Source organism: Toxotes jaculatrix, chromosome 18 (assembly GCF_017976425.1).
Source record: "Toxotes jaculatrix isolate fToxJac2 chromosome 18, fToxJac2.pri, whole genome shotgun sequence".
NCBI lineage: Eukaryota > Metazoa > Chordata > Actinopteri > Toxotidae > Toxotes > Toxotes jaculatrix.
The window spans coordinates 5,427,314-5,449,554 of record NC_054411.1 but is presented as its reverse complement, the minus strand read 5'-3'; the positions used below and the strand labels follow the sequence as shown (position 1 = coordinate 5,449,554).

Genomic DNA, 22,241 nt, shown 5'->3' with positions numbered 1-22,241 from the left:
AGGGACATGAAATGGCTAACATTACACACATACAATGTTTACTAATTTACACCAATTTGTTGTGCATTCATTAATGCATGGACAGTGGGCATAAGCTACAAACGCTGCTACAAACGCTGTGGTTGAAAATGGTTAATATTACAGAGGAAATTTAACTCTAATATTGCGTGACTCCCTGAGAACTAACAGAAATACAACTTTAAAACGTGCACTAATGCTTTTAAGTTTGCTTTGACCTTTTTTTAAAAAGGTGTCGTTAAACGAATGAACTAATGTAATGATTGTAAACGGTCAACGGTAAACCGGTAAATGGGCATTTAGCATTGACGTGCTACGAAAACTGACTTACAGAGCGTGTATGAGGGATGAATGCGACATGAAGTCTGTAACAAACGCCTCTTCGAGTTGTTTTGTGTTGGCACCTGACATCTACAAATACTTTAACAGAGTGTATCCGTCAGGTGTTTATAATTTATATAAAACGATTGCCAACATGACTCAGTTACCTGGCCTTGTACGGTTACCTCGTTGCCAGTACGAAAAAAGCTAAAAATGTGAAACACGTGGAGTTTTATAGTCTTTTCTCGCGTTTTTTTACAGGCAGTGACAAAGGACAGCCGTGCGCCACCGAAAGACCCCAAAGGGCCAAGATGGCTGCGCCCGGCACAAACACCGGGGAGTTTGAAAGCTGGCTAAATGATCGGCTAGACTCGTTAGAAGTTGACCGAGAGATCTACGGGGCGTACATTTTAGGGGTCCTGCAAGAAGAGGAGAATGACGAGGAGAAAGAGGATGCGCTTCAAGGGATTTTATCCGCATTTCTGGTGAATATCGACAGCGGCGTGTCCCGCTTAGCCTCAGAGGCTGTTTGCTCATTTGTTGCTGTCTGTCTCGTCTGCCGGGCGGTACCAAATGACAGCGCTGGTGTCAGCTGTCATTTCTGGAGCAAGTTGTCCACGCTAGACTCAGCAGTGTTTCTTCAGTTAAGGTCCACACACTAGAGCTTGTGATACGAGCTGTTCTCTCGTGCTGTGCCAAACCCCATTCAAAAATCTGGATTTAAAAAAAAACTTTGTCATGGTATTGGGCAGCACTGTTATGCACTAAGCAAGGTATAACTCGGTACAGTTCCTAAAGATGGTTTGATGCGTTCGGCTGATTCATCTCTCCGGTGCCATTTGTTAGAGAGATTGTACAGCGTTTGTACAGCTGTGTTAAGTTTTGTTTAAGGCATTGATATGTTCTAAGATATTGTGTATATATCCCTGTGTACAATTAGAATGAGCTGAAAAACTGCACCTGTATCAGACAAACCAGACATGGGGTCATAGTACCACTGTACACATGATGTACTGAGTAAATTAAGTTGTTGAGCTGTGACTTGCACTTAACTGTTACTTGTCCTTTGTGTGTAGGGTGAGGACACCATGGAAGATGTCTGCAAACAGATCATCAAGCAGTGGGAAGAGTGTTGCAGCCGATCAGCAGCCAGAAGGGATGCTGATGATGGTATTTGTGTAACTCGTTGAATTGCGAGATGTTTTTGTCCAAGAGACCTTTCAGAACATCCACTCGCAGTACTGTACAGTCATAATCCGACCATAAATCAACTTAAATAACAAAAAAATGCAATAATGCAGTCCAGATTTGCTCTAAAAGTTATATAGTCAAAGAACAATTTATATAGTCATTTCAAAAGGAATAGGTTCAAAATCAAGCCAGCAGGCTCATCAGCTCTTTTAAATCTTGACTAAACAGAGCAAAGACAGCTTGCTACTGAGTCTGTCTTCAATACCAGTTAAACATACAGAGGGATTAGCTCTTTGAGTTTTGAATTGTTTGCTTTGAGTTTTGGAGGAGAGTGCATGAAGACACTTTGTCTCAGAGAGAGATTAACATTTTCTGAAAAAAAAAAAAAACTAAACAAAAACAGTTCCTGAGACTGCAGAAAGTTTTGAGGTCTGAGGGAGTGTTTATGCTAAAAAAGTAATATCACTGAGTTTGTTTTATCAGTGTTATTACTGGAAAGAGACTGTTCACTGTCTGCATAACCATAACAGTTTGTATGTTGTCTGGAGCTGCGGGTTTAGATGGGTGTCCTCGTGGCTCTTTCTGTTAACGTGCCTCCATATTGACCGCAAAAGCGGGTACTTTTATTGTGAGAGAAAGTACCAAATGGTACTGTGGTTCATTTACAGTTTGTGTTCTGTCATTCCTTTTCTGTAGCCGAGGTCCAGGCCATCGCCAGTATGATAGAAAAACAAGCCCAGATTGTGGTGAAACAAAGGGAGGTTTCCGAGGAGTCGAAGAAAAGGAAAGAAGCCCTCCTTGCTCAGTACGCTAACGTAACAGATGAAGAGGAATATCCTTGATTTTGCTAATTATGACTCACATTATAATGACATGAAGGCCAGTCACATTTGCCAGAATGGTCCATATGTTTCACTTAAGTTATTAATGTTTCTTTGACTGTGCAATGAGAATGTATTTAAGGGGAAAAAAGAAGGAAAATATTTCATGTTTTCTCATCCAGTGAAGGTTTCCCACAGAAATATTCAGTTGTTTCCTTGACAAAAGCACTGAAGCTGAGGAAGAGGAGCCAGCAAGTGGAAATAACCTCCTGGGAAATGATAAATGTATCCTTTCTCAAAGCTGGAATTCAGTGGTAATTCACAGAATGAATGGTGAAATAGCTGATGGACCCATAAATTTCCAATCATTTACACCCCCCACAGTGGTAATAATACATTAGCAGTGTACATTTGCATCCAGCTGTCCTTTACTGAAATTGTCAGCCCTGTTTAAGAACACCAACGTGGAGGAGGTGCTGAACAGACAAAAACAAAAGCGGGAACAGGCTCGCGAGGACGCCCAGAAGAAGAAGGAATTGGACAAGATGCAGCGGGAGAAGGACAAACTAGCCAAACAAGACAGAAAAGAGAAAGAGAAGAAGCGTACACAGAAAGGCGAACGCAAAAGATAAAACCAAGAGAAAGGACACTTTGTATATGAAAAGGTTTTGTTACAAGACAAAATTAAAAAAAAGTCATCGCCTCTTTTTAGCAAACCTTCATTGTCACCTTCAGTATACGAACATGAATTCCTCAGACCCTCCTTGTTAATTTTCTGCATCTCTTACAGTGTAAAGGACAATGTACTGGATGTTGTACAGGTCTGAAACACTTTTTTTTTTCTTCCTTTTTTTGAATAGTGATATGGGCAGATACAGAACGATGTGGTCTAGGAATAAAGCTGCGAATCTTTATATGATGATGATTGCAATGAGTCAGTCTTACGCTAATGAAAAAAAGAAATTGCTTATTTAAGCTTCTGCCAATGTGACGCCGATCCAGCGAGAGTGAAACGTGCTTCGGCTAAGTTTTGACACAGTTATCCCTAAAATGATCAAAGAATTCACCTGAAACAGAAATTGGATTGACTATGGAAAATATGGGGGAACAACTCAGTCCAGAGTTTCCACTGTTAACCCCTGTGCCAATATCTAGCAAACACGTTTCATTTCTACACCAGTAAAAGTATAAGTAAAGGCGGTTTTCATGTCAAACATTTTTACTTTCATTTCAGAGCTTTAGGTTTTAGTTTTACTGTCTATGCATTTGTCTGAGAGTACGAACAAAGGTCCGGTTGCTAAATTATATCTCAAATATATAATGTACCATGATTTGAATGTTCATCATGTGGTTTGTCATCTTTTTAAAGTAATAAAAAAACATTTTCAGCAATTAGGATTGCTTTATTTGTTTTTGTTTTTTTTCATCTTACAGAACAAGAAACGAGGAAAAGAAAAACACAACATCAATATTAAAATTACAGGGAATGGAACAACCCTGCTTGTACGCACAAAGCATAGTCAGAGGACTGCTGGCACAAAATAAGTCTACAGACTAATGTTTGTTGCTTTGCTTGCTTTGTAATATACACAAACTTTGGTCCCTAGCAGGCAAACAGTCGCATTTCACTGATAAGGATATTTGGTAATACTATCTGAAAATAATCTGATGGAAAGTGTGATTAATACATGTAAATTTAAAACGCAGAACGTTTAAAGTTTCAGTGTCTCTTGTTACAGTTCAAACTTTTGAGTAAATAGATAAATAACATTTTTTTGATTAGTGTTGAAGTATTAGAAGACAAACTAAAGTTTCAGACACTAAAACCCTTCAGATAACGTATAATTTAGAATGTACATTTTAAACTACTCATATCGAGCAAGCCTTCGAAGACCAAACTGCATCCAGAGAATTATCTTTTAACTTTATGTTACATAGCACTTGATAGGAATGATATTTATTCATATTCTATATGTCTATTTGGAAAATGTGATTAATACATTTAAATTTAAAGCTGAACGTTTTGTTTCAGAGGTTGGAGTACCGTGACAGTTCACCAAATCGCAGATAAGCAGAACTTTTTTTTTCTGATTAAAGCATGTTAAGGTTACATAAGAAAAACTGAAGCTGCAGAAAGTACTTTGAACATTTCAGACAACATTTTCATATTTAGCATGTTCATTTTAAACTACTGCTCTTATGATTCAGTTATTGCTTGGGAATACCCAGAACTGAGGTTCAATTACATTCCAATAAATAAGTAAAACAATGAAGAATTCAGTGAAATCTTCCACATAAATAGTGCCTTTAAATACAACGGTGATGGAGCAAGATTCATGTTAATTTGGAACTGACACTAATTAAATGATAAATGAAATGAAGTTAAGATGCAGCAGGATAAATTACATTTCATGCCATTCCCTCACAATGAAAGTTAGCCACCTTAGTGCCAAAACACGCAGCCCTCATCAAACTTCAAATCTCATGCTTTGCAGTGATCACTGTGTTGTAGGTAAAATGTCACTATAGACTTTCAGATAAGTAATATTATAAAAACATTTTTTTTCACATCACCCTGTTGCTTATGGGGAAATTTGTAATCCGGAAATTCTGGTGTGGATTTAATTTAATCAAGACCGTTGACTCATGCTTGCTACCTGCTAAATCATAACTTAAAAGAGTATCCCTCCACTGGAGAGGAGCACCCCTCCCTACGTGTGGCCTCCTTGTCAACATTGTGGTCCTGCCTTTTGACAGCTTTCGGCAGTGTCATCTGAAGAGCACACCACAGGGCTGTGCGGAGCTTCCTCGTGGCAGCAGCCAGGTCTTTCAGTGCAATGATCAACAACAGGATGTCTAGGAAACCGAAGCAAATTAGGGCTGGCAGCATTTCAGAAAGAGGTGCGCACGTCTAACAAAGCAATGTGAGTTACCTCTGTCCTCTGTGAAATGAGCTCTCTGCCGCTGGTGTTTGGACACTTTGGCAATCTCCTCCTTGCGTCTTGCCTGGGTGATGCAAATCGCCATATGATGCCTGTTCAGTGCTGTGCGGATGTTGATACTGAGGGGAATGTTATGCCGACACTCCATGCTATCCAGAAGACTTGCCACCTGCAGCACGCCAGCATAATCAATCATTACACTCCCCCCTCAGTCTTACAAACTGATTTCTTAATGTAATATTCTATGTATGATCCTTAAAAAGCAATATTTACTTTGTGTCATATCTAATTATATTCACGGTGTCTCCTCAGCAAGTTCCTGAGGGCTGAATTGTAAGACAGACAGCAATTCTCTGTGGTGAAATTCAAATGTGTGCAAAATAAAGCTCCACACCTTCAGATCATATCAAGGTTGCTGTGACAAGACTCACCTGTAGATGTCAGTATGGAAGCAATTTATTCAGGGGTCTCACCTTTGCTTGTTCTCTGATCTGCTGAACAATGAGGTGGTCAACTCTTGTGGGGTTGGGTGGAGTTTTGGGAAGGGTAGTGTTGGTCACTGCTGCAGTCCATTTCCCAAGAAATGTTTTGCTAAGGATAAGCTCTGTCTAAAATAGAAAACAAGTGAGAGCATGACAGCCTAACATTTACACAATTGTCATTTTTCTTGTTTTTAGTTTTTAAACTCAGGGTAACAGACAACCTCACAGTAAAATTAAAATAAACATAGTTTGCAGTGCTGATTTGAACATAAATGCAGTGAAAAATGTTTGCATCTCTTGAAGAGTTTCTCCTCTTTTCACACAAAAGAGACTGGTAAAAGCCATTACGACATTACCAATCAGTAACCTCTTAATGATATCTATTCAGTATAAATGTGTGTCTGTGAATAAGATGGTACAAAAATGGTAATGAAAATCTTTCAAAAGCATACCCCCTTTCTCTCTTTCTCCAAACACCTCCACTGCTCATAGCACTCATCCAAGTAGAAGTACAGCTGGACCACAGGTCCTCCTTGATTCATCACCATTGAAGTTGTCATGGCTGAGGCCATGCCATGATAAGTGCTCTCTCCTCTGTGGGTCATCATGTCACTGACATGGGCGTTAAAAGCTGCAGAGTCATTGACTGACATATCACATACATCCATGCCAGGGACACCACGTCCATAGGGAAGTGTAGATCTAGAGCTGAAGTCAGAGTTGATGGAAACGCTGGAGTGACCTCTGAAGTCACTTACAGGATACAAGAGAGGCATGCCCTGCTGTGTATTTCCTGCACTGACCACCCTGTTTTCTCCATCAAATCTCTGAGACTGCATGCCCCCCTGAAAGTCAAAGTATGGGTTTTGCGAGAAAGCCTGCTTCTTATCTCCCTTTCTCATGTGAATGTTGGTTAGGGGTCTTGTAGAGAAGCCTTCTCCCAGAAAGCCAGACACTTGCACCATCCTCTTTTCTTTCTGCATCTGTGGCTTGATCTTGTTCTGAATCTGGCCCTGCTGGGTGTGATGCTTTGAATACTGGTTTATGCTCATGTTAATGTTCTCTCTGTGCATGGTCATCTTGTTTTGGTATTGGTTTGGGAGGTTTACAGATGCAGAGAATGGCTCTGGTTGATGGAAGAACTCTGTGTTTTGAGAGCTGGAAACAGGTAGATCTTGATAGCCATCACATTTAAACATTTGTTTCCTCAGTCCTCCATTTCTTTCCCTCTGCCCTATCCCAAATTCTCCCACCAGCTGTTTTTGGGTCTGCATTGCAGGAGTACTTTGTGTTGATACTGCAGGACTGGTGAGTTTCCATTGTTCAACCATGCTGTCTTCACTGAGCATGCCAAATGTCTGCTTGTGCATGTTGGGAAAGTCTCTGCAACAAAAGCCATCATGCTCACCAGCCATGAACGACTGAAAACTGCTGACCAGTTGATTAATGTCTTGTGGCACATACTGTTCACTACTAATGGACTTGGCACTGTTCTGGATGTAGTGGTCTTCATCGTAAGGATCAAAGGAGGGGCTGTTCAATTCGCTGAGGTCAGGAAAATTATTCACAGGCTGACTATTTCTTCTGTCTTTATCGGCTGACATGTTCTCATATTTGCTTTGTTGTATCTGTGACAGGTACATGTTTTCGGTGCTGGGCACTGGAAGACCTGGGGGCGGTTTCTGAGGATGGAAGGTGTAGCTGTCCCTGTCTCCATTTGGCAAATTAAAAAGCCATTGTTGATTGGTAGCAAAGCCATTGGACTGCTGACAAAATGCTTCAACATCTTTGTCCATTGACTGTCCCTGTGCTTTGCTGAAAGCCCCACGAGATGAATAGTTCAGAGCAAAGGTAGGGTTATGTTGTGTTTTAGCCTCTGATTGAAAATGCTGTAGCAGTTCTTCTCTCAATGTATTTGGAGACCAGATGGGATTGCATGTAGGCAGGCTTCTAAGAGAAGAAATGAGGATTTCCTTTAATGTTTGTGTTTATAAGAATAGTACAATATATATAGAAGGCATTTGCTTTTAAAAAATGATCATAAAAATTACAAACATCATCCATAAATCATAATACATCCTGTAAATTATATACCCTACCCTACAAGGTGAAGACCTTAAATCTTGACAAACCCTTCAGTGTAGTAGCTGTCCTGTGAATCCACTTCATCCACAATATTTGACACTAGACCGTGTAGATCAGTCTCCCCATCATAATCAGTATTATCAGTTGGTTTCCTTTAAGGAAAAGAAAATGCATCACCAGAATTGCACTCTGCCTAGTAAAGTAAAATTCATAACAAAAACTTTGATTGGATTGAACAGCGGCTGCCCAACACTACTGAACCACATTTAAGATAGTACACAAGTGAATAACCACACTCTTACCCTGAAGATAGTTAAAACTGAATACCTGCTTTTAATGCTGCTCTGGACACATTTGATAAGTTCATAGGGATCATCATGAGCATTGTGAGACCAGGGCATGTAGGATGTTGTTTCCTGTTCCTGCAGTGGGACACTGGGGACGGAAACAAAGGGCAATGTCGTGTTTCCACCTCCTACATTTACACTGGCCTGAAAGAGAAAGAAAATAATACTAATAACAATAGTTTTACACCATTAATTGAGGGTTTCTGCAGTGTTCGTCAAATTTAAATTTTAATACACACATAATGCAAAACTAGAAGGCACAAAAAAACATGATTATAGGTCTTTTTGTCCCCTCTAGTTTTAAGTTATTACATAAACAATTGATACTTATACGTCATTTCTGTCAGTACCTCCTTGTATGTTCCCAGTATATAACAAAAATTTCCAGCTGTATAAGTACATACAGTGTACTAAGATAATACTGTAGTTTAGATGTGATAGAGTTTCCTACTGGTATCAGACCTGTACTGACTGAAACTCAATCTCACTTGTAGTGTACAAATGTAAAATGTCTCCTGACCGTCGTAAATGAAATTCAAGACTTCTGAATACCGTCTGAGGCCTGCAATTGCCCATTCACAAACCCTTAAAACTCGTGATTTCTGTAAATATGTCATGCCATATAAAAATGATCACAATGATGACCCAAAAAAATATAGCTTACCTGACGCTGGAATGTGGGAAAGAGTGAATTTGCAAATGTGCTCTGATGCCCGTCAAATGCCATTCTGAACTCCCTTGAACTTGAACTGATTCTCTACTCCATTACTGGCCTGGCAAAAAAAAAAAAAAAACGGTGTTCATTGTTAGCAGCTGATTTAACCTTATATAACAACTATAACAGAGATATGGGATAACGTAGAAATTATTAGTGAACTGTTTTGTCAGAGAAAGCAAATGAGATAGCTCACCAATTTAGCCGTTAGTGGATTCAGCAAGGCTACCTCGGCTAATTTCGGCTAAACTCTCGCTCGTATTAAAATTCCTTCCCTGCCAGTCAAATTTTGCTAACTTTGGCTAAATAACGTTGGTTATCGCAGTAATATTTACCCGTCAAACAAAGGTCTAGCCTACCAGGGTTAAGTAACGGGAACTTGACTGGATTTTAACAGTTTTCTTCTCTGTGGCTACATTATCCTCAAGTGATCTCGTGCCCCCCGACCACAGCGACCTCACACGCCACCTCTCGCGACCTGAGCAGGCATTGGCTGAGCCCGAGGATTCTAATTTATGGTCCAATTAACGTCAAGCTCTGAGCGCCTGGCAACGTCTGGTGTCACACCCTCCACCCTATTTAATGCCATGGTGCCATTAGCAATATGGCAGAGCTAATGAACTGGCTATGTCCTGCTGGAGTTTATACATTTTATCATAAGTAACATAAATTAATAGAAATTCGTATGTATATATCTTATTAATCAGGACAAACTTATCACTGTAGTCATTGTTATTATTAATAGTATTATTATTATTTTTATCACCATCATCATCGTTTCTAGATACTGTATTATATTATATTTTTATTATTTACTCTCTATTGTTAACATAATGTCATTTTTATTCACCTCACTGACTTTCTACTGCATTGTAAAATCACTGTATTATTTGCAGTATTTTGTATGTTAATGGTTTGTTAAAAGTCTTTTTATTTATTCAGTACAGTTTAATTGAAGCTGATTAAGTTCGAAACTGTGTTTTAAATTCAGTTTAATCAAGTTAAGACAGAGCTGTTTATCCAAGAGTACACTGTATTGAATTACTTATTATCTAGTACCAAACTGCATACATAGAGACTTACTAAAAAATTGTCTATCTTTAAAGTGGAACATGAGCATGACACGGACATTACAGTACATTAGGTTAGAAGATCTACCTCCTCCCATGGATATATTAGTTCAAAGGAGAACTTGAAAGTCTGGTTGGGCCACGCAATCCAGCTGTGGAGTCAAGTTTGACAATATTAGCAAAAAAAAAACTACTAATAAACATGCGATATTACCTTCAAAATAAAACCACACAGTTTTCTAACGTTTTGGAGTGCACAAAACGCCAATAGCCTTTAAAAAAAAAACATTTTTAACAATCATTGTGGTGCTGTTTTTAATTTATTCTGCGTTATATTAATACAATATAAACTGGATGGATGAAGGTCACATATAAAAAAAAATAGGAAATTGTTATTACTATGATTACTCACAAGTTGTCGGATTTAATCTCTGACTTCTATGGGTTAACATAATGTTTTGTTTTCGTAGCCTTTAAAAACCCCTCCGACTCTCGACAGACATTAAAATCAAGTATTTATTATACTTAATGTGTAGTGCTTCGCTGGAACCTTAGCAGAACACTAATTTAAAAAAGTTCACGGTCGGCTATCGTGATTTTATTTTGAAAGCGGTTAAAGGAAGTTGCATTCCTTACTGTGGCTGCCTTGACCATGGTGAGGAAATCGGAGTTGTGGAAAAGAAAAAAGTCAGCCAGCAGCGCTCGGAGCAGAGACCAAGCACAAAGAGAGCAGCGTTCAGGTCTTCACCATCAGACTTTTTCCTCTTTAGAAAGTTACTCTCGCTGAAAAACTACTTGCAGAATTGATGATACATGCTAAACAAATTTACGGCAAGTTAATCGGGAGAAAGTTCTTGTCTTAAACTTGGGAAGATGACTTTTTGCAAAACCTGGTGTGTTGCACTTCTGCTGCCTCTGCTGATATCAGCCCAGTATCAAGGGGACAACGGAATAGTCGTCCCGGAGCATGGATTTTGTCAGCCGATTACAATCCCCCTGTGCACGGACATAGCCTATAACCAAACCATCATGCCCAATTTAGTGGGCCATTACAACCAGGAGGACGCGGGGCTCGAGGTGCACCAGTTTTACCCTCTTGTAAAGGTACAGTGCTCGCCGGAGTTGAAATTCTTCCTGTGCTCCATGTATGCGCCTGTATGCACAGTTTTGGAGAAGGCCATTCCTCCCTGTAGGTCAATCTGCGAGAGAGCCAAGCAGGGGTGCGAGGCTCTCATGAATAAGTTTGGCTTTCAGTGGCCGGACCGGCTGCGCTGTGAGAACTTCCCTGTGCTGGGAGACGGACAAATCTGTGTGGGCCAAAACGATTCCTCCGCTGCCACCGTCCCACCCATCATGCCTGTCCCGGGGACCCCCGACCCCTCAATGGTCTCCGCACACGAGAGGCTTTTCCGATGCCCGCCTGCTCTCAAAGTGCCCCCATATTTGAATTATAAGTTTTTAGAGGAGAGGGATTGTGCAGCCCCCTGCGAGCCATCGCGGAGCGGTGGGTACATGTTTTTCAGTGACAAAGAGATACATTTCTCCCGCATATGGATTCTGGTCTGGTCTGTGCTTTGTTGTGCATCTACCTTATTCACAGTTACCACCTATTTAGTTGATATGCAGCGCTTCAGGTACCCTGAGCGACCTATAATCTTCCTGTCTGGCTGTTACACTATGGTCTCCATAGCCTTCATAGCTGGCTACTTCCTGGGGGACAAGGTAGTGTGCAATGACAGCTTTAACCCTGATGGCTATAAGACCATTGTCCAAGGCACCAAAAAGGAAGGCTGCACCATCCTCTTCATGATGCTCTATTTCTTCAGCATGGCCAGTTCCATCTGGTGGGTCATCCTGTCCCTCACCTGGTTCCTGGCAGCAGGTATGAAGTGGGGCCACGAGGCTATTGAGGCCAATTCTCAATATTTTCACCTGGCAGCCTGGGCAGTACCAGCCGTCAAGACCATCAGCATCCTGGCCATCGGGCAGATTGAAGGTGATGTGCTCAGCGGTGTCTGCTTTGTCAGTCTCAGCAACCTGGACCCTCTACGGGGCTTTGTGTTGGCCCCTCTCTTCATTTATCTCTTCATCGGGACCTCTTTCTTGCTGGCCGGCTTTGTGTCGCTGTTCAGGATCCGCACCATCATGAAACACGATGGCACCAAGACAGAGAAGCTGGAGCGGCTGATGGTCCGGATTGGGGTATTCAGCGTGCTCTACACTGTCCCTGCCACCATTGTTATTGCCTGCTTCTTCTATGAGCAGGCCTTCCGCCCGCACTGGGAGCGTAGCTGGGTGAGCCATAACTGCAGGGGCCTGGCCATACCGTGCCCTCTGCAGACTGGGCCCCGCATGACCCCTGACTTCACTGTCTACATGATCAAGTACCTGATGACACTGATAGTAGGCATCACCTCTGGTTTCTGGATCTGGTCTGGAAAGACTCTGCATTCCTGGCATAAGTTCTACACAAGGCTGGCAAACGGCAAACATGGAGAGACTACTGTGTAGAATAAAGGGGACATCTGTATGTTGCTGGGACTAATTTGTGTATTATTACCTGTTTCTCATGTGATAGGTAAGTAGCACACTGAGTAGCCATTAGTTCATACAGCATTTGTATTCACCTCAGCTTAATAGCCACACATGCATGCCAAACTGAGGGTTAGGGTTTGACAAAAGGACAAGCTGGATAAACAAGGACTGATCCTGACTGTCTGAACAAATAACAAGCATGGCTATGGATGCCATGTGCTGAAATGCTCACCTCCCCCTCTCTGGCTTTTTTCTTAAAGCCACCATAAACTCACGGGGAGTGATGATCCACCAGCCAAGAACACAGAGAGCGGGGAAATGAGCCTTGGAAGAATGACTGTTTACTCTCTCCCTAAACATTTCACTTGTAATTAAATGAAACTGTACATAGTATTTGTAAAAACATGAAATTATATATTTGTATTTAAAGAAAGTAAATACTTTTCCTTATCTGTTAGTGTACCTGCTTTACTTTTGCACTGTAAGAATGCCACATACCGTACATCTACACTTGCTTTTTTTTTTCTTAATCGCTGCTTATAAATCATGTTTTTTTTATGGATTAAAAGAATGTCTGCATTTCAGTCTGTTGGATGATATCCAAGAAGTTTCTCAGTTTAGCTCATGGTATTTTCACTCCTCTTTAAGCAAAAACATGTGCTGAGCCTCAGATATCATCAAATAACTATATCAAATGCTTCATTTTGAATTCCTAGCTAACAAGGGAAAAACAGTATTTAATGTTTTTCTTTAATTTTTTTTTTTTTTGCCCTTCCATATGTTCAGTGTTCTTTAATGATTAAACACTGTCTTGATAATGAGTTATTTTCTTTGATAAAAGGACGGCCATGTTGTTTTCTCGAGGGGGCCAGGGTTGTGTCACACCTGAACATCTGTTGTCTCAGACTGGAAGGCAACAGTAAAAGAGATTATTGGAATTCTTAATGGAAATTAGCTTCTTACACAAGACAGTAGCCCTCTGGGAAATACAAGGAATGAGTTTATACTGAGAGTGTCAACTGAACACACCTCTCCTGTTAATAACTTATCACCCACTCTGTCAGTGTATTCTGAAATATTTCACATCTCCATGTTTTGCGTCTGAGAAACAGGTGCCAACCTGTAAGAATGTGGTGGAGGACTTCCTCACACATGTACACCAACATTGCCTTCAAGTGCTAAGCCAAACAAGAGACCGTTTTTGCCTGTTGTCAGAGAGGGCTCGGTTAAATCAACAGCAATCATCTGGCAAGAGAAGCCTGTGCTGTTGCATAGGTGTGAAAATGTTCCTGCCTGCCTGTTTGGTGAATGGAAAACAAGGGTGCTCAGCTTTGCTGTCTCTGGAGCCACTATGCTCTGTGCAAAGTTGGAATCCCCCAAGCCATGCATGGCTGAAACTGAACCTTGTCTGTGGTGATGTCATGAAGTAGATGGGTGTGTTGGAGAAAGTTGATCCTCTTGCCTCGGAGCAGAGGCTCTGGGCGTTTGAGAATTGCACGCACATACAATACTCAGTGTGTGCATTCATATTGTTACTGCAAAATGTTTAGCAGGGCACATAATGCCGCACATAATATATTAGGCTGTAACCTCTACAAGCGAGGACTGTACCTCTATAATTTGTGTCATGAGCGTATAGCAGAGCAATGGACCTCTCATAAATGTCATGACCTGTTGGACAAGTTGATATTTGTCTTTCTTGTATCCTTATCTGGGGTTAAATAAAGATGGGTTGTAATAACAGACAAGTAAGACTGATTAAAGGTAGGAGCAGATACTCTGAGGGGGGAAAAACCATAAATCTACCTGTGTCTCTTCTATTCTGCCATCTTACACCCCCTTCTGCCTTCACCCTCCCTCCCTCTCTGCGCTCAGATGAATGGGGGGAATGCGAGTGAGTCAGTGGAGCGGTGCTGGGCCTTTGCCTAGTGACAGACAGTCTCCTGTGTGCTGCTCACTTCAAAGCGCTGCTGAAACCTGACTAGCTCCTTGTAAACAGTGCCGTCTGGCCCGAAGGCCCACTTCCTGCGCTTAACTCAACTTAATGGCTGGCTTGTTTGGCTTTGCACTGAAGCAGAGAAACGAATGAAGAGTGAGAGAATGAAGAGAAGCGGCATGTGGGTGGGGTGCTGGTGGTAAAGAGAGTGAGATTGTTTTAGGGTTTAGGGGTGGAGGGGTTTGGAGAGCGTGATGGAAAATTCAGTATTATTTGGTTGCTTTTGTCTTTCTCCAGGGGGAAACAACAAAGATCCAAATGAGGAGATTTCAACTAAAACTTTGGATCTCAAACCATCAGAACTAAATGGAATCAGATGCTCTGCATTTAACTTCTGCCAAAAAAAAAAAAATTGTTTTCACAAAGTAATTTTCTCTCAGTAAATCTTGATTTGTATGTTGCATGACCCATTAGGGGAAATTTTACCTGCCTTGCAGAGAACTTGAAATGTAAGACATTCAGGTTTATAATTAAACAAACCAACTGTATAGAAGTGTTCATATTACCACACAAGAGGTGGTAGCTTTCTAGAGTAGATTCCTGTCTCTTTAATGTTGGTGCCCAGTTTCTCAGTGGCAGCCGTCTCCCATGCTGTTGATCTCAGATCTTAAACCTTGCATGCAGCCGTTTCCTGCTTGCTTGAGGGCAAGAAGGGACAAGCCAAGGATCGGGGGTAAGACAGGAAGAATGCCTTTCGAGTTGATATTATGATGTCGCTCTTATTGGAAAAAGGCCTTGGCATGTCAGAAAAGGATCATGTTGTTAGTCAGAAGCACCAGTGTTCTCACTGTTACTGTGGAGCCATTGTTGAAGTTTGTGCCAATGAACCATGAACGTTTTTTTCTTTCTAACTGTATAAGAATTATACAGTATCAGGCCTACAAAGGGGCTTAAAACAGACAAAGGATTGAGAAAAAGAGAAAAATGGGAGGAAAAAAAAGAAAAGAAAAAAAAAACTACCCAGACATGTAGTAAGCCTGTTTCTAATCAAATCTTGGCACAAACTCAAGAAGAACTCATGCTCTGAAGGCTAACACTGGATTAGTTGCAGTCATACATTATCCTAACCATAGGACAGCAGCTGAGATTTTCCAGAGCACACACTACATCTATCTGTCTTGCTCTCCCTTGAAAACTCAACAGGAAGTGTAATATGTTCTTTCTCCTCCTAGCAGTGCTTTTAGAGATGGCCGCTGTGAGTGGGATGGAGCGTAACAAGTTGGCAGGAGACTGAAGGTTTAAATGTGCATTTCAATTTCTGACTTTGATTCAGGGCCTACAGCCATAAATACTGGGCCTGACAGTCACCATCAGGGGGTGTCCTGCTTCTCTCCATTTATCTTGTGTCCACTGAAATCATTTTTTCAACTCAACGTCTGCCTTATTCTTGTTAAATTCAGAGCCAAATGCCTGAAAACATTTGACCAGTTAATATGAACATCAAAACACATAACACAAGGTACTTTTCCTCAGAGACCATGGTTGTGTTTTTGCTGCTCAAGAACTACATTGCAAGGCAAAAAAATTACTGGAAAATAAAAAAGACAGCAAGGATTTAATTTGTTTCAATATTAATAGGATGATTTGTCCTCCTGGTCTCTTTTAAACTGGCACTATGCCTTACAAGAATATCACTAATCCACATAACTCTGATATCACATTGCCTAAATAGCAGTGGCAAATATAGCAGAAATTGTGGCAAGGGGTTTAGGCCACCAAGCTTCCTGACTTTACATTCTTGGTGGCTCATTTTCATGCCTCATGCACACCATTTGTCTGGGATTTTATTGCTCATAAGTGCACAGACCATTCAGGGGTGGCTTTGACAAGAAAACAAACACAACAGACTGGAAGAGACTGACGTTGTGATGTTAGGGGAGGGTTTTTTTTTCACCCCCTGTCCTTCAGGGCAAGGGTGTATATGGTATCAGGGTAGAAAGTGAGGGAGTGCCTCAGAGCCTCTCCAGCTGCTGAGCAGAGAGGTGCCGACAGCTGCGTGACAGATATTTTGGGAGCCTGCAGCACGCCTGGGATAATAATGGGCTTGACTGGGAGGAGTGTGTGTGGAGGGGAGGGAACGGTTAATGTGCATCCAGACACCACAGTATATACACAACCATGCCACTCTCATAAACTTTCAGGGTGATGGTGCAAGTAGCAAATGATAACACAAGACGGATGAGGTGTCTGGTGTTTTAAGCTACTGTGTTGTGTGTTTTTTAGCCATGTCATTGTTCAGCTGCTGAAATTTGATGCAGTTGTGGTTTATTAAGTTGCAGAGCAGCCATGGAAACTTTACACAAAAAGTTTGCTTCTTAAAGTATTACTATCAGATTAATATCATTCAAACTTCCTGCTCAACAATATGAGTCTTTAAACTTGGGTTTGCAACCTGACCGATCCTCTCCCTTCCTATATACAATGTTGTTCTGAAACACCAGAACTAATTCTGAGTTATTAGATGCTGTTTTGGCTTGTGAGCAAAGCTCACAAAGTCAGTAGGTGGAAGTCAGAGATTATAAGGTTTTGGTATAACAATGGGCCCAAAGGGAGTTTTGTTCCAATGCAGCAGAGGCTGAAAAAAATGAGTCTAGGAAGCTACAAAACTCAACAGCTGTGGAAGCAATCGCAGAGCTTTTAATTGATAAGTCAGTCAAGCTTCTACAGATACATTGGGCAGTAAAATCATTCTTATTGGCCCATTAATACAATATTGCAGTACTCCGAGCGCCTGGGTCTCCAGGTAAAACTGGGTGTATTAAACAGAATGTAGTACTGCTCTAATCCAGTCTGTTACTCTCCCGTAGGCCCCAGCGAGGCCTCAGGCTTCGATGATGACTTATTGAGTGGGCTCCTCTCTGGCGAGCGCCGGCCCCCCTTTTTTAATGGAGCCCCTCTTAACAGCTCTTTTTTGAGGAATTTACAGCCCCGGCACCGTCCCACTCCAGTCCAGGAGCGAGAAGGCGGGGAGGGAAGCACACTGCAGCCTTGTCCCAACAGAGCCAGCAGTGGAAATGTACCGCTTCAGGCAAGGTGGCAGCAGAGCTCCCTCCAGTTTGAGATTGTGCGTGTGTGTGTGTGTGCCCATCTGTCTCTCTCTATCTGTGTATGTGTGTGTTCATTTGGCTGTATGTGCTTCTGAGCTTGTGTTCATGTGTGTCAATCTGCTTGTGAATGAGTGAGTGGAAATAGGAGGGCTCCGGTCCTGTAGGTTCTCTCTGTAATTTCACTCTCTGCAAAGCGTAATCGCTTCCATGTGGGCCCTCACCAACAACAGAGCGGTGGAGGGGCCTCATTGCAAAGGTGGGAGTCAAACACATACAAGCTCACAAATGCGCTCTCTTATGGAAAAGGATTTCCAAAGCTTTTCACTAGACTATTAGATGGCAAGAAGATTTTTTTTTTTTTAACATTTGGTGAAATTTTTTAAAAATTGATTTAACTTTGAGAGTATTTTTAGAGTTAATACATTTAAAAGACTCATGCACAACTCAGATAAAATCTTACTGCAATCTCTCAATTTGTGAAATAGCAGGAAGTCCTGTATGCCTAATTTATCCACATTAGTAATTTCCTTCAGAAATGTTCAGAACTTTTTGCGGTTTTCCTTTGCATCCAGTGGTTTTTTTTTTTTGTGGTTGCTCCCACTGCACATGTTGAGCTGTCGGCTGGAATGCCCTGAGGACTGCCGGGCCAGACAGTCACGGTCAATGTGTGAAACCAACAGAGCGAAAAACAACAGGACCTTTTGCACAACATGGCCAGCATTTTAAGACACCTCGAACAGAGCTCATTTGCTTGTTCAGCCACAGGGAAGAGACTTTGTAAGATACAAGACATCTTGATAGGAAAGATCGTATTTTTGGAAGTATTTACAAATCAGAAAATGTAAAGACGAGATTAAATTTTAAAATGAACATTTGCTTCATAGTGGATTTAGTGATCCATTATGTGTTTCAAAGATCTGATTATAGTAATGGCTAATGTTAAGATTGTTACAGAACAACACCCCCTGCTGTTTTGGGACATTAATAACAATACACATTTACTAACTTAATAATTGAATACAAATTAAACATGAAAACAAAACATAATGAAATTGTACCTCAGCAATTAAATAGGTAGTTATTTAATGTCCTGTTAGTTGTGACCATGGATAAATCTATGTATATAAATGCTGGATGAGCTTTAGTTTGACAAAAGAAGACCCCTTGCTGAAACACATCCTGTTTTGTTGTGAGAGCAGTGAGTGTTGGTACAGCCAGCGGGGCTACAGAGCAGCTTTGGCCTCTCAGTAGCCCACTGCAGCCAGAGGCAATGTATGACCACTTGTCCTAGAAGCCCGAGAGCCGCTGCGGGACTAGTCAGGGGTCACTGGTCAACTTAAGTGTTACATTTTTTCATGGTGCCTTGGACGCTTTATAATATTTGTGCTGGAAAGTTGTACATGTTTTGTTAGCTGCTTTATGAAGCGAGCACAGAAAAGGAAAGGTCAATACTTTTGCAATGCAGAATCTAAGAATTACAAGAACATGACTGCATTGCCAAGATGGAGAGTACACTGTGTTAATGAGATGATTTTACACAGTATTACATATCTAGTAGCATGTGCATAGTTGGCCTCCAGATGGTGCCAGTCTCCTCTTAATGATAGCGTAAGGGCCTGATGTCTGCCAAACTGCTTCACTGAAGAGGTGTAATTAGTTGAACATGCAGTTTTACATCATTATTGTCAAGTGGACATTAGGATTCCTTGTTTAACCCTTTGGCCACTTTTCCAACTAAGTGGCTCACCACATTTTTTTTTTTACCCTCTGCATGCACCCTCCATGGAAAACCCAGAGTGACTCAACAAGATGTTCGTCATCCTCAAATGTGGAGGGAGGATTTGCAAAAAGCAAACAAAGAAATGTGACACCAGAGGGCACTGCAGCTCAGTTGTGCAAGTCTGTTCATGTAACAGTAAATGCATGCTGTCTGACTGATGTACTTTCAGATATGTCCTGTTATGTGACAGGAGTTCTTTTATATGGATCATAGATAGTAACATTATTTCACATTATACTTGTTCATTGATTTATTTCTGTGCCTATTTTGATCCCTATGAGTATTAAAGAACAATAAATTATGCTTCAAAAAACTGAAATAAGTACATAAATGAGAAGTTCATATAGTGTTAAATTATGAGTTATGACTTACTTATTGTTTGATACGTCATTTTTTAAATTAGTTTTTTAATTACAAAAAATGTTCACAGATTGAACAGCTTTTTAATGAGATTAATAGCATTCCTGTATCAACTTCCTCAAACAGATGTCACAGAACATGCTATGCAAGTTTTCTACCAATCAGAAGTAATAGTCAGGTTGCACCATTACATCTTGCTTCCTATACTGTATTTACAACACCTAGTTTTCCATTTGTAGAGTAATGTGCATTTGATGAATAGCACAGTTTCCTGTCATAGTCAAGTTTTTCATTTGTAGGAAAATGAATCATCATTTAACCTTTGCCTATTATTTTTAGGTTTCACGTACATTCACATTGCATAAGTCCCGCTTCAGAAGCACTACAAAGATTCATACTCATAGACCGAATCCTTTCCTCAGTCTGTGACTATCTTCTTTCTGCATCTACTCCCTCATGCTCACAGTCAGGAATCATGGTTGGTTACTTCTGGAAAGACAGGGAACTTTCAGCTCATTTACAGAAAGTAGATCAAACTACCTGCATGCATACCATCAGCTGGTAAAATCTCCAGTGTGTGTTGGGGCGAGGTAAATTAATGTGTCAGTCAACATGACTCCCTCCTGCTCTTGAGTCTATTGTGTGTAGTAAGTGGCCCTGTGCTTAAATTACATTAATTATGTTCCTACGGGCCAAAACTCTGTGGGAGAAATGCAGCACTATCACTTTGTTTCCTCTTAATGAGCAGTTTCAGAGTTTCTGCCAAATTTTTCTGTATGTTTTCCTTCTTCTCCAGGAGGCTCTCACATTTTATTTAAAGCTTTGAGTCATACCGCATATGCTTTGTTTATCACAATGTGGAACATGTAGAAAGTGTTGATTTGCTTTGTGACACGCTTATCAGCTTCACCTGAAGGGACCATCAACACCAATACAGGGGGGTGGAGCCCTTAAATGAATCATTTACACTGTCATCAGACATGTGCTGTCACAGTTTCCCAAGCAGATGTAAGTTATCAAGATTTTTTTAAGGGATTATCTTGCAGATTCATCACTCACTCCTGCCTTGGCAAGTTGGAGCCCGTGGCTGTGTAAAACAAAGAATGGAGAATGTCTGTCGTGGTTCATTTTTTTTTCTCAGAATAAAAAATAACGTGAAAAAAAAACAAGAAAATGGTATTTAGCAGATAGGGGGCCGGGCTACGTACAGGGTAGCACTTACTGAGATATGCTTAATAACTTCTGCTATTTTAGAACAATAATAAATGTCACAAAGTTTGCCCACGTTGTGAATGTATGCCATTCTGTATAAAAATCTACATTATGAAAAAGTCCTTACAATAGCGTCTCTCTGTGTGCAGCCTTTTGGTAAATGTTTGCTTTGGGAATTTGTCCCTCACAGAAACTAAAACAAGCCCCTCTCAGTTCCATTCTGTGTGATCACTAATGTGGAATTTGGGAGACTGGGATGGGACCGGAGTGAAAAGCGATGTTATTATCACCTCAGCGGGTTTCTGTAGCGTTCACTGACATTCAGCGCTTTTAATACAGCTCACTCGCCTCGTTAATTCTGCTGTACCAAGATTCAGACATGTACACAAGTATGGTCGGGTTGATAATTGTTACACATATGCTCTCTCATGATTTGATCCCATAATAAAAGAGGCAGATTGTGTGATTTCACAGTACTGCTCTGCTGGGCTGATTGTCTCAACAACATATGTTTACCATGAGAAGAGCAGGTCCCTCTTGAGACATCTCCATGTTACCATAGTAGCAGGTGGATTTGTGGAAGTGACTCTATTACCCCAGAAACAGCCTCCCTGTACACGCTGGGATATGCTGTACCAGGGCAGGTGCTCACACTTAAAGCCACATAGAATTTACAAGCCTGTTGTTCACAATCACAGCTTCACAATACACAGGCGTGAAAATGAACCTTTGCATTGTCGGCGTCACTGGCATCACAAAGTTCAGCTGCAGCATTGATAAGTGAGAAGGCAAACAGGGAAATCGATAAACGGCAGCGCATTCAACAAACAGCACACAATGCGACCTTTGGCTGGGTGGGTAGATAAGTCACCCCCTACCCCCCTCCCACTCTCCTGCTTTCTGTCTTCCCTTGTTTATGTATAGTGTGTATCTCCTAGCCATGATAATAAAGACAAGGGTTTGAGTAGTGGGTGGGGGATCTGGCAGTAGAGCGACCTACCCCGCCTGAAATGGCAAAAGCAAAACAGAAAGATTTCTGATGTAGGTGGAGTTAGTGTAGACCAGGGGAGGGTGAGAAAACAGGGCTCGAACATGTGCAGAGAAGTGTGAGGAGTGAGGGCAGAGCAGCACCGGCTGTGTGTGTGTGTGAGAGAGAGCGAGAGACAGAGGCTTGGTTTTACAGAAGAGAGACACAGAGCAAGTTGCAGAGACCGACACAGCTGTGACAGAGAAAGGAAGTGTGACAATCAGCTTGGGAAATGACACTGTGAAGTATCTGTTGTTGTTCCGCTCAGAGACCGAGGTGTTCTTAAACAGAC

At 41.2% G+C, this 22,241-nt stretch overlaps 3 protein-coding genes across 3 annotated transcripts; 2 read left to right on the top strand and 1 right to left on the bottom strand.

Annotated features, from left to right (window-relative positions):
- The first annotated feature begins 628 nt into the window (after positions 1-628).
- Positions 629-3,736, top strand: ccdc43 (coiled-coil domain containing 43). Its single transcript, XM_041062186.1, has 5 exons — positions 629-824; positions 1,416-1,509; positions 2,227-2,362; positions 2,581-2,636; positions 2,796-3,736. Exons 1-5 carry the CDS (start codon positions 651-653, stop codon positions 2,981-2,983), a joined length of 648 nt encoding a protein of 215 aa, XP_040918120.1. The 5' UTR covers positions 629-650; the 3' UTR covers positions 2,984-3,736.
- A 1,280-nt stretch (positions 3,737-5,016) lies between these two features.
- Positions 5,017-8,266, bottom strand: moto (minamoto). The gene is made up of 6 exons (XM_041062248.1): positions 8,188-8,266; positions 7,908-8,012; positions 6,228-7,725; positions 5,767-5,901; positions 5,285-5,462; positions 5,017-5,207 (listed from the first exon to the last, which is right to left on the bottom strand). Exons 1-6 carry the CDS (start codon positions 8,259-8,261, stop codon positions 5,017-5,019), a joined length of 2,181 nt encoding a protein of 726 aa, XP_040918182.1. The 5' UTR covers positions 8,262-8,266.
- Positions 8,267-10,692: 2,426 nt separating this feature from the next.
- On the top strand, positions 10,693-12,977 carry fzd2 (frizzled class receptor 2). The gene has a single exon (XM_041062163.1). It carries the CDS (start codon positions 10,866-10,868, stop codon positions 12,501-12,503), a length of 1,638 nt encoding a protein of 545 aa, XP_040918097.1. The 5' UTR covers positions 10,693-10,865; the 3' UTR covers positions 12,504-12,977.
- Positions 12,978-22,241: the final 9,264 nt, after the last annotated feature.

Coding starts and splice junctions, on each gene's coding strand:
- ccdc43 (XM_041062186.1), top strand. CDS start 651: ATGGCTGCGCCCGGCACAAACACCGGGGAGTTTGAAAGCTGGCTAAAT. Junction 825..1,415: donor GGATTTTATCCGCATTTCTG/GTGAATATCGAC, acceptor CTTTGTGTGTAG/GGTGAGGACACCATGGAAGA. Junction 1,510..2,226: donor CAGAAGGGATGCTGATGATG/GTATTTGTGTAA, acceptor CCTTTTCTGTAG/CCGAGGTCCAGGCCATCGCC.
- moto (XM_041062248.1), bottom strand. CDS start 8,261: ATGCCCTGGTCTCACAATGCTCATGATGATCCCTATGAACTTATCAAA. Junction 8,013..8,187: donor CAGAGCAGCATTAAAAGCAG/GTATTCAGTTTT, acceptor TTTTCCTTAAAG/GAAACCAACTGATAATACTG. Junction 7,726..7,907: donor GACAGCTACTACACTGAAGG/GTTTGTCAAGAT, acceptor TTCTTCTCTTAG/AAGCCTGCCTACATGCAATC.
- fzd2 (XM_041062163.1), top strand. CDS start 10,866: ATGACTTTTTGCAAAACCTGGTGTGTTGCACTTCTGCTGCCTCTGCTG.